The sequence below is a fragment of the Drosophila subobscura genome, chromosome U (genome assembly GCF_008121235.1).
Source record: "Drosophila subobscura isolate 14011-0131.10 chromosome U, UCBerk_Dsub_1.0, whole genome shotgun sequence".
Taxonomy (NCBI): Eukaryota; Metazoa; Arthropoda; class Insecta; order Diptera; family Drosophilidae; genus Drosophila; species Drosophila subobscura.
This window is the reverse complement of record NC_048534.1, coordinates 25,128,871-25,139,757: the sequence shown is the minus strand read 5'-3', so window position 1 is coordinate 25,139,757 and position 10,887 is coordinate 25,128,871. Positions and strand designations below refer to the sequence as shown.

General features: G+C 43.0%; 1 protein-coding gene across 3 annotated transcripts in view; it reads right to left on the bottom strand.

Moving 5' to 3' along the window:
* Positions 1-315: 315 nt before the first annotated feature.
* Positions 316-10,887, bottom strand: part of LOC117902251 (Down syndrome cell adhesion molecule-like protein Dscam2) — a 108,746-nt gene continuing 98,174 nt past the window's right edge. For 2 of the 3 annotated variants that reach the window (XM_034813507.1, XM_034813508.1), the window contains 2 exons: positions 9,704-10,072; positions 316-1,318 (listed from right to left, as the gene is read on the bottom strand). In XM_034813507.1, the coding sequence (XP_034669398.1) occupies positions 1,134-1,318; positions 9,704-10,072 (554 nt within the window). In that variant the 3' untranslated portion in view covers positions 316-1,133. Of the gene's footprint in view, positions 1,319-1,633; positions 1,681-9,703; positions 10,073-10,887 lie in introns of all 3 variants that reach the window. The other variant, XM_034813509.1, reaches the window with a different exon arrangement.

The window sequence follows — 10,887 nt, the reverse complement described above, 5'->3', positions numbered from 1 at the left end:
ATTTTCTTTAATGTTTAAATTAAATGCTAAATTTTTGAAATTATATTAAAGTTTTGTTGAATTGGAGGAATTTGTTTTTTTGTAGGTTTTTCTCTATTTTTCAATTATTTGTAATAATTTTTTAAAGTTTTCTGTTGTATTTTTTGTTTCTTTTTTTATCGTATAACTTACTTAAAGCAACATTTTTTTTGTTTTCATTTTTCAGATTTATTTAAAAATTTAAAACTAGTTTAAGGTAAGTTTTTTGTTTAATTTTTTTTAAGTTTTTCTTGTTTTTGTTTTTTTTTTGTGGCAGGTCGTACTGTTTAAACATACTTTTTCTTTTCTTGCTTTTGTTGGAGAGTATCTGTGAGAAGAAAGCACAGAGCCAACGCGAATCACTTAATGGATTTAATTTACGATCTAATCTGTAATGGATCCCTAAGCCTAGGTTGTTTGTGTGTGAGATGTTTACTTAAGTTTTCTTTGAAATTTCCTTACTCATTTCAACATTGGATGCCTTAAAGTTTTACCACTTGCACGCAAAACTGGGACCTAGATCATAGACTGTGTTACCTATTAACTACTATTTTATTAGATCTATAACTGCTACCTGTTCGATCGATCGTGTAACATTAAGTGCTCGTCCAGTGGGGTGATGTTTGTGTGAGAATAGGTGTCTGCAATTGTAGCTGTAACTGTGTGTATCTGTATCTGTATCTGTATCTGTATTCTGCTTAATGCTTATGCCTATGCCTACCCATCATTTTGTAGCTGCTAGGGGGAAACCCCATATGGTATGGTATTTATATGTATATCATTCGTTGCCAATAAAACTCAACACACGTTCGCCGTCGTATCCCTCAACTAAGCCTACATCAAACATATATATTTATGTATATTTTAAATTAAAAAAAAAGTATTCAAAAAATGGCCACTTTTCAAATTAGAATTTGAGTTCAGAAAGTTCAAGAAGTAATATTTAAAAAATTAAAGACTCTTTTTCGATGATGATGAATGTTGTTTGTGTGGATGTAGATTCGATGTGTGTGTGTGGTGTGTGTGTGTGTGTTGTGGGTGAGAGAGTTATATAGTTGGATAGATAATATATTGAGTGCTGAATTTGCTTGTTGCCGTTGCGTTTCGTTTTGTTTCTAGACAATTATTTCGCGTATGACGCGACGATTCCTGGCATTCGGCGTTGTCGAGTATTCGCCCTCGAAGCTGTCATCGTAGCTGAGGGACATGTGCTGCTGTTGTGGTGGCAGGACCTCATCCTGTTCCATATGCTCCATATTATACGGATTCGGCAGGCCGCTTACGTCGTGATATGGTGAATCTATACAGGGAAAGAGGGGAAAATTGTTTAAATTAGTTTCACCCAAATAAGCGTAAAATTGGTCAAATCATGCTCAAACAATTAAAAACAAAATGCTAATCAAAGCGTAACCCAAACGTAAAGTAAATTAAAGTAAAAACAAACACACGATGAGAGTGTTTCGTGGATGGGTGTATGGCAGGGTATGTCAAAATCATAGCAAAAGTACGGGGGAAAAAACAAACGTAGGCTCGAAAGTAACTCAAAAATTCTTCATCATCATTCAGGGTAATCGAATATTTTTGCCTTCGTCCTTTCGGCTGACTGGAAACTTACTTCAGCCTGCGCGCTCCGTTAGAGCGTAACATCCTGTATGATGTCCGCTGATGTTTCGTGGTTTCATTTATCAATATTTATATTTATTTTTTGATGATTTTTGGCATGAGTTGTGCGCAAGACATGTGTGCGTGGGAGAGAGAGAATATTGTAGAGTAGAGAAAAGCCAAAAAGTTAGGGCAAAAGTTGTCAAGTTTTTGATTGAAGTTGACGCGGCGGCGGCAACTGCTGCTGAGGCTGCTGGTGAGAGATGCTCAGAGGTGCTTAAGGACTAGCTTAAAATGAGAGCAAACACACATTTACACACAGGCACACGGGGATACACACGGCACACACAGGATATAAAGGCTCTTAGAGGAGCTCAAAGGGAGTGGAATTATGGAAATTATAAATATTTTTGCAGCTTGCAGTTTTGGGTTTTAATTTCGTTTTGTTTTCGTATATTTTGCATACGAAATCTTTGGGTAGGGAATAGAGGGAATAGTAGGGAATCTGCTCTAAGAGAGTCTCAAATGCACTTTAAAATCCCTCAAAGCACTACATAGAATGACTCTTAATCCCATTCTTAAATCCTCGCCCATTAAAGTTCAATAATTGATTGATCAGGAAACTCTTTCGCTTTATCTTTCAGGCTTTAAATTGTGAATTTAAGTATGGGGAATTTCGTTGTGTGTCGAATGCCCCACAGCAATTGTTTTAATTTACCAGTTGATTGCTTTTCCACTAACGAGAGAGAACAACAATGCCGAAGTGCAATTGTTGTCTGTTTTGTCTGTTGCCCCTTCCACAGTATCCAAATGGTAATCGAATTAGAGGAGAGGCTGGAAAGGACATGCATACCATCTGGCTGGGTGTGTCTCTGTGTGTGTTGGGTGCTAGGCAGACCATGTAAACAGCACATTAATTTATAATCAAAGAACTTGGCAGGGACTCGCTCCTACAGAGTGCTGTCCTGTCCACTTGGCTTGGCTTTGGGTTGCATTTGGCAAACATCTTTGTCTGCTACAAATTGTTGCATATTTAAGCACATCCATTCACGTTTACTCCTCCCTTACTTGTCTCCCTGCTAAAGAATGTCCGCAGCTCTTTTGCTCATGCAAATCCTTCCTAAAAAAAGGATTCAAATACTAACAACCTTCAAACATTCACACGCTTTTGGCTTTCGCTTTTGGCTTTGGATCGGCTCTGCTGCTGCTGCTGCTGCTTTGTGTGCCAAATCGTTGGAAAATTTATTGGAATTTGAATTTCAAAATAGTCGACAAAAAAATGGAGAGAACGAATCGAAAAATCGCCGCATCGAAATGGTTTTCTTTTTTGCTGGCCAAATACCAATGTGTGAATGTCCCCCACTCTACCTCCTTTCTGCTCTGCGCAAATGTAAAACGTAAATCCTTTTTAACAACTGCTCTTTAACATATTCCTCTTAGTCCATGCCTCCCCTACCCCTTCTGTGGGGTTTCTCTTGGCCGTGTGAAAATTTCTAAGCGCGATTGTCGCCATCCTCCAGCGCTTCGCCTCGGATTACGTTTTTCCTTCGCTTTGGCATCTGCATAAACTTGACCCAAAAAAAGTGGAGGAGGAGCAGGGGAGAGGGGTGACGCTGGACAAGGGCTGACTCTGTTGCAAGCCGGAAAGCCAAGTGGAGGATGAATCCTTTTTTCTTGAACTATTTCCCTTTTTATACCCGGTACTCGAAGAGTAAATAGGGTATATTGTATTTGTGGGGAATAACGGTTGTATGTAACGCCCAGTAGGAAACGTTTCCGACCCCATAAAGTATATATATTCTTGATCAGCATCAATAGCCGAGTCGATGGAGCCATGTCTGTCTGTCCGTCCGTCCATCTGTCCGTCCGTCTGTCCGTCCGTCCGTCTTGTTTGTCGGCTAGTTCTCAGAGACTATAGGAGCTAGAGCCACCAAATTTTGCATCCAGACTGCTGTATGCTCACACTGAAACCAGTGTATTTCAAAAATGATCCCCGCCCCCTTCCGCCCCCGCAAAAGGGCGAAAACCTCCCAAATACAATTTTGAAGATAACAGAAAACTAAAAACGCCATTCCGTAGGGAATGACCATATCTATCAGATCACCAAATTGGGATACGATTGGATCATTATTATAGCCACAATGAAGAAATTAATTTTCAGTGGCCAAACCCACCCCGTCCCGCAGCATTTACACTCTGCTTCGCGCTGTTTATGGCCTCTGCCCCTGACACCTCTCTGCCTCTTCCTCTGCTGCGACTCTGAAGTGTGTGTCTATAGGGGAGGGTGGCGAGCTAAAGGAGCGTGTTGGCGTGAGCAGTGTTGTTGATGTAGATGACAGATGAAGAAAAAATGTAAAATTTTACAAATAACCGCTAAAGTGCAGATGTAGTACTGAGTGCCGGGTATAAAAGTTGTGACGCTTGAGAAGCGTCTCACACGTCCCTTCTCGTTTTTTGCTCGTGCTTTTCTACCACTCTCGTATTTTATAGCCAATACGTGAGACTGTGTGTGTGTGTGTGTGTGTGTGTGTGTGTGTGTGTGTGTGTGGATATTATGCGCATAACTTTATTGTGTGTGTGCCACGCCTACACACCGTACGCCTCCTCCACGTGCACCTCTCCTCCTGGCCCTCTGTTTATTGTTGCTTCTGGTAGTAGTTTTTCCCCTACTGTTTTTCAATTTCCATTCTCCTCTCTCCCACTCCCGCCTGACCATTTCCATCTCTATCTCTCAACTCAACAACTTAATCGTTTTTGCGTTAAGCCTACGCACTGTTGGACTCCACTTTGGACGTTACCTTTCTCCACACACCCTTCCCCGCAGCCACAGCCCACGCACAAGATGCAAATTTTCTTCTCCCTGTGTAAGTTTTTCTTTTGTTTTTGCTAACCCTTTTTGCCCCTCGATCCCTCGGTCTGTCTGTTGTTCTTGCTGGTGCCCTCTATCTCTCACTCTCCCTTTCCCTCTCTTATGTATATCCCTTTTTTTTAGTTTGTTATGCTAAGCCCGTAATAACCCATTTTTTGTGTGTGTTCCTTCGTTTTTAGTAAATTTTCGGAAACGTCGAAAGTAAACAAATTGCAGATGAGTTCATCCCACAAACACATGCACACAAAGCTACACTTGGAAAAAATAGGATGCATTTCAAAAGGGGAGTCTATTAATTTTACAAACATTTTGCAATGGCTCCACAGTGGAATTTTCTATGCACAATTTTCATCGACACCACAAACTTTTTATTCATTTTTTTCCACCTACACAAAGTTCTTCAGCAGGTTATCCATAGTTATCCTCATTTTCTCTCACTGCAACAAAACAAGGAGAACAAGGCAGCCCAAACAAGGACTTAAAACGTACAAAAAGTAGTAGCAAAAGCAAAAGCCAAAGCGCTTATCATTTGTTGCCTTTTGGCTGCCTTCGCCTTGGACTCTCTGCACTGCCACTGACTTTCTCTCATCTTTTAAACTCCATTTCTACACTATCTAGCAGCTACCCATCTACCAGATATCCAGCTACCACTTCCACGTGCTCCTGTAGTGACTCCCAAATCCACTTAGTGTGTGTTTAGTGCTCTGAAGTGTGCTCAGTCCTTCGACTCCTGCTGCTGCTCCCTGCAACTCCCTTTTGCTCTTTTGCTGCTGCAGAAAAATCCTGACTCATGTGATTTATCTGATTTCCCAATAGCAGAGCCCTGTAGCCTTGCCTATCCACCCGCTTGCCACCTTTATTTCCTGGAGCACGGCCAGCACGAGAGTCGAGCGCCATGAACAAGGTTTTTATGGCACTTTGAATAAGTTTTCCTGTCATTGGTGAAGCATTTATTGCTCCGCTCAGCCTAAAGGCTGAGGCAAACTGCATTACGAGCATTTCAACGCGAAGATAAACGAAAGATGTGGGCCCCCAAAAGGATTCGAGAGGAGATTCCAGCTATGCAGATGCACGGATAAAATGGATGGGTCAAAGATTGCCAAGAGGAAACTGACAAGGCCTAAAATTTCCGCCTCTATTTCGATATAGTCTAGCAGTTTTTTTTGGGAAGTTTTTCTTTCAAATGCGCTGCTCCAAATATGAACTTAAAGCCGCTCAAAACATGCCCCTACACGCCGCACAAATTTCTTAACTTCCGCTCATATTTCTTTCCCTTTCATTACGCCCTTTTGCCTTTGCTGCTCACCCACAGATTTGTCATGTATCTGCATGTGTGTGTGTGTTTGCTGTATGTGTATCTCAGATATTAATCAAAATCGTTTATGTATATTCATGAAGTAGCAATTTGAATAATCTGCTAAAAGCTTTGTGGGATAATCGGCTACCAGCTCTCATTCCTTTGGTGTTTTATCTCCCTCCTTTGTGGTTTTTGCTCGCTCTCTCTGTCCCTTCCGTTGTCTCTTTTGCTCTCTTTGCTTTAATGATGAATTAAAGCCATTTGCATGTGTGTGTGTAGCATCAGTGTGTGTGTCTGTATATCTGACAAAAGACCAAACAAAAGCGCTCAACCCAACTGACACAGAAGTCTGCATAATCAATCAGTCAGTATGTGTCCCACAGCAACCCCCCTCTTGGCTCTCTCCTTGGCCCTTTTCCTCCTTGCTCTCTCATTGCTGATTTTATAACCTTCTTTGCCTGTTAACAGCTGAGAGCAGAAAAAAGAAGAGAGGATGGAGAGGAGGCAGAAGCTGCCTGCCTGCCTGCTTCTTGCTTACGCAGCATTTTGGCGCCCGGCGCAGATTTCCTTCCGGCCAGGGCCGCCGCTCATCGACTGCCGCTCCACAGCTTCCCTTTCCCGCATGTGGGCTTCCCCCCAAACCCCTTTGATCACTCACTTATTTGCTGCTGCATTTTGCATTGCACAAAAGTCAGTACTTCGGCCTGAGAGAGCGGGAAATCATCCTTGGCAGTGGGGGAGGGGGGTTCAAATGTGAGTTTGGCAAGTGTAAAAGCTTTTAAACATACAAATACGAACACACACACATGGATAGTAGTCCTCTGGCACACACACAGAGGCACACACATGGCAACGGGTTGGTGGGGGGCTACAGTTGCATGCAGCCAAGCTGTGCATAAGCTGACATCAATGTAATGAAGATGTATTTGCATATTGTAGCACTGTCAGTCCGTGCCACTACCCCTTACCCCTTACCCCTCATCCACTCAACCCTCCAACCATCTGCCCCTTGTAGCATCTGCTGCTGCTGCTGCTGCTGCCTTCTGCTCCCTCTTCCATGCCCTCCACTGTTGGCCTGGCTTTTAGTTTGCTTTGCTTTTGATGGCACTCATGGGGGATCTACGACTCGTATCTGCTGCTGCTGCTTCTGCTGCGAGTGCGAATCCTTCCACTGCTGCGAGAGCTGCTGCAAAACCTCTTCCATGTGTCCTGCTGCTCCTTCCCTATCTACCGCTAGTTCTGGTTCCCATAGTTCCCTCGCCTCTTCTGCTGCTTATTTTCGCTTATTTTCTTCTCTACTATTATTATTGCTGCTACTTTTTATTGGCATGCAATAGTTGCTGCTGCTGCTGCTGCTTCCCCCTTCCGCGCACTCTCTCTCCCAGCTCTTTCCGGCTTATCTTTGGACAGCTGTGCCTTTCCTTTTGCCATTTCCAAAATGTTTTCTTTCCAGCACTGCTTACGATTATGATAGATACACTTCGGAAGGGGTACAAGGAATACTTAAGCACAGCTGTTGGCTACGCATTTACAGATTTTTTGTTCCATATATTTTTAAGGATTTTAGGAACAGTTTTTGGCGTCACTTTTCATACATTTCCCATTTCAAAACTTCACCTAAAGTGTGTTCTTTTGCTCTTTTTCCCCATTTTCCAGTGCACTTTTCTGCGTTTAACCTCAGCGCAAACATTGACGCGGGGGCAGCGCATCGCACATCCGCCTGACCATCAGGCTTGTCATGTTTTCTTCGCTGTGTGTGAGTGTGTCTGTGTGTGTGTGTGTGTATTTTTTTGGTGTCTCCCTTTTTATTGCATTTTATATGCACGCACCAAAGCGCAAAGAGCAACACAGAGAAGGCAGCAGCCAAAAAAAAAAGAGAACTTCCAGCTAACAATATTCAGCAGGCTAAAAAAAACAACATTCTGGCAATAAAACCCAAAAAAAAATACAACAAACAGCAGCAACAAAAAAAGTGTGGTATTTTTTTGCGGGTTTTTGGTGCTCATAAAGCGTAAAGATAACACACACACACACACAGACACAGAGGCACACCACACGTGCCTCGCCTCGCCTCATAGTTGTGGCCACAACAGATACACAGATACAGATACAAAAATACAGAGATATTCCGAGAGAATATTACGCATACGAGCCGCTGGCGCTTTACAGTCACTGCTGCCACTGTACCGCTGCCACAGCTACAGTTACAGTTACAGTTGCCACACACACAGCAGCTCCAGCTCCTCCGATCCGCAGCCGCATCCAGGGGGGGCTGTACATCTTTCGCTTTGGTTCAGCGTTCAGGCTACGGTTCGGTTTTTATTATTTAATATTTTAAAACACTTGCGGGGTGTTATTGGCATTGCAACAGACAAACAGACAAACAGTCAGAGCGCCAGAGAGGCAGAGGGACAACAAAAATATAATAAAATACACACAACAAAACATGCGGGGCCATGCGGCAGAAAATGGATTCCTTTGCCGCTCCCTACCGTCGCACCCACCGTTCGACCTTCCAACGTGCAAAATTCGAACACACTCAGAGAGCACGAACCAAAGTCGGGAGAGAGAACCCCACCATACAGTCAGAGACAATTTGGGCAGAAGAAAAAGGCAGGGACTATATCTGAGAGTCGCAGATGGAAATACACTTAGAGGAAGTTGAAATTGCGGATTGAAATTTGTTGAAATATTAACAGAAATGGGTGGAGTTTGGCCTAGAAAATGAATTATTTATCGGCTGATTGTTCCACAGAAAATTATGGGATCCAAGATCTGCTTGAAGATTACATTTTCTATATTTTCTTTGATTGAAAATAAGGAAAATGAAGCAACAGCTCTGTCTACTGATTAACCTTTAATCTGATTTATCTGCCATTGATTTCCCATCAGAATATACTTGAAAATCAATAAAAAAGTCGGCCTCCGAGATCCTTTTCTCATTGCCTGCGCCAAGATCTTCCCTAAGTCCCAATACCCTCGCGCCCTTCTAGAGTACTGCTGCCAATCTGCAGCTGCCAAAGGGCATAAAGGTTCCGTCTTGCCTCCAACCCACTCGCTTCCACTCTCCTCCCCCACTCTTTCCACATCTGTCCTGCTTTGCGGCATTTGCTGCTTGTTTGCCGCTTAAAGCAAACTTTTTTTCGGTTGTGGCCAAAGACTTTAAGCCCAAGCCAACAGCTCGCACCAAAATATGAAGCTGATACACATGGATGAAATATTATTACTTATCTGTGACATGTTTCAAAACACACACACAGACATAGAGTGTGCGTGTGTGACCCTTGGACAGGGTTTATAATTAGCATGGCCAAAAAGGATGCCCTCTAGGACGCCTCTCTAGTGCTTAAGTTGTCATAACCCGAAGAGACCCTAAGCAAAGCCACCCAAAATGCCATGTTGAGGGTGAAAGTTTTGTTCCCTCCTTTGACATAGGCACTGGCGGGAGACCTTTCTTACTCTTTTTCTCAGACCTTTTGCTAGTCCTTCCTCCCCCGCCATATCCTCCAACATCAGCAGCAGCTTAATGTGTCACAAAATTGCAAACTTTCTGGGCAAAAGTTTATCAATCAAAATGAGGAAAACAAAACAAGGAAAAACCTCTAACAAAATCTGTTTGGAATCTATGTTTTGGGTGTTTTTTATTGGCTCTACAAGGGGTGGGATCTGAGGCTGGGATCTATGGGATTTTCGGGTATTTTTTAGGGAATTTTGGGCAACTTTTCATGACCTTAGAGCTGCATCTTTCAGTTCATTCTTGCTGCATAATTCACACGTGTTTATTGCTCGCTTATGTTAGAGATATTTCCATTCATTTACTCACTTATATTCCCTGAATCTTCGCTCATTATTCACCCATTCATACACTCATTTACTCATTGTTAATCTATTCGTTTAATCCATCAAGTGGCACTCACCTAAATGCTGATCAACACGCTTCTTGGGCTTCTGCACGGATGCATAGGGATCGCTGCAGTAGTCCTGTCGGGACGGATTCTGGCTGTTCCTCAAATTGTGATACTCATCGCCCACCTGGCTGGGTGTGGCCGTCAAGTGCGGATATGGTGCGTAGTCATCGACGGCGCCATAGCCGCCATGGGTCAGTGGGTCGTAGCCGTAGGTGGGCTGCTGTTCCACATATTGATTGAGCGGTGCCTGCACCATGCTCTGCTGATTGCCCACCGCTGCCGCGGACATCTTCACCTGCCACAACGAGTCCTGCGAGTTGACACTGCCGCCGTTGTTCGAATTCGAGTAGTTGTTCTCCATGTAGCCCATGTTGACCCCTGCAAAGAGAGAGCGAAAAAAGTATGATGAATGTTTCAGAGTAGAGAGAAAGTAGTCCAGGGATGTGATTCTCTGGCTCTGTGCCCAAGCGACGCAAACGAGCGAAAGTTTCGACAATCAAATAAATTTTAATTAAAAGTTAAAGTTAAACTTTTCCCTTATTTATTGATTAAAGCATAAAAAATTGGCACGAAAATGGCAGCTCCAGTGTGGAGTCGCGGCGTCAGATATGTCCTAATTAATAGTTGCCTTGAAGTCTATCCAAAACTCATAAAACCTGTCAGGCTCCCTCTTCTAAAGGACATTTTTACGAGGAGTCATGTCCGCATGGCGGTGCCCGTTACGCTCCTCCGACATGGCGCAGCTGCTGCTCCCCAATGGAAAGGCATTTCCTACTACTACTTCCTCTTGCTGGTGGTACTTCTGTTCCTCTTTCATGCCTTGGCACCTCCTCCTTCATTCATTCATTGTTCCCTGCTGCTCTTTTGTTGGGTGTTGCGTGTGCCTCACTGCCTCGCTGCCTGTGTCCTGGTCCTCGTCGTATTTATTATTATTTTTATATCGTGATAAATAACTCATAAATATTAAACGCACGCTTTGCTGGCAACACAAAAACTTTTTGAATTTTGAACAGCGGAAAATGTGTTCCCAAAAGAGTTTTCTCTGGAAAAATAAAAGTTCTTTCCAAGCACACATTTTCTACTTTATTTTTAAGAGCATCTTTCAGTTGGAATTTAAAATGCTAATGAGGATTTGGTTATTAATTTTAGTGGCCATAATTTATGCTCTATTTCCCAAAGAGTTTTCCCCTGCC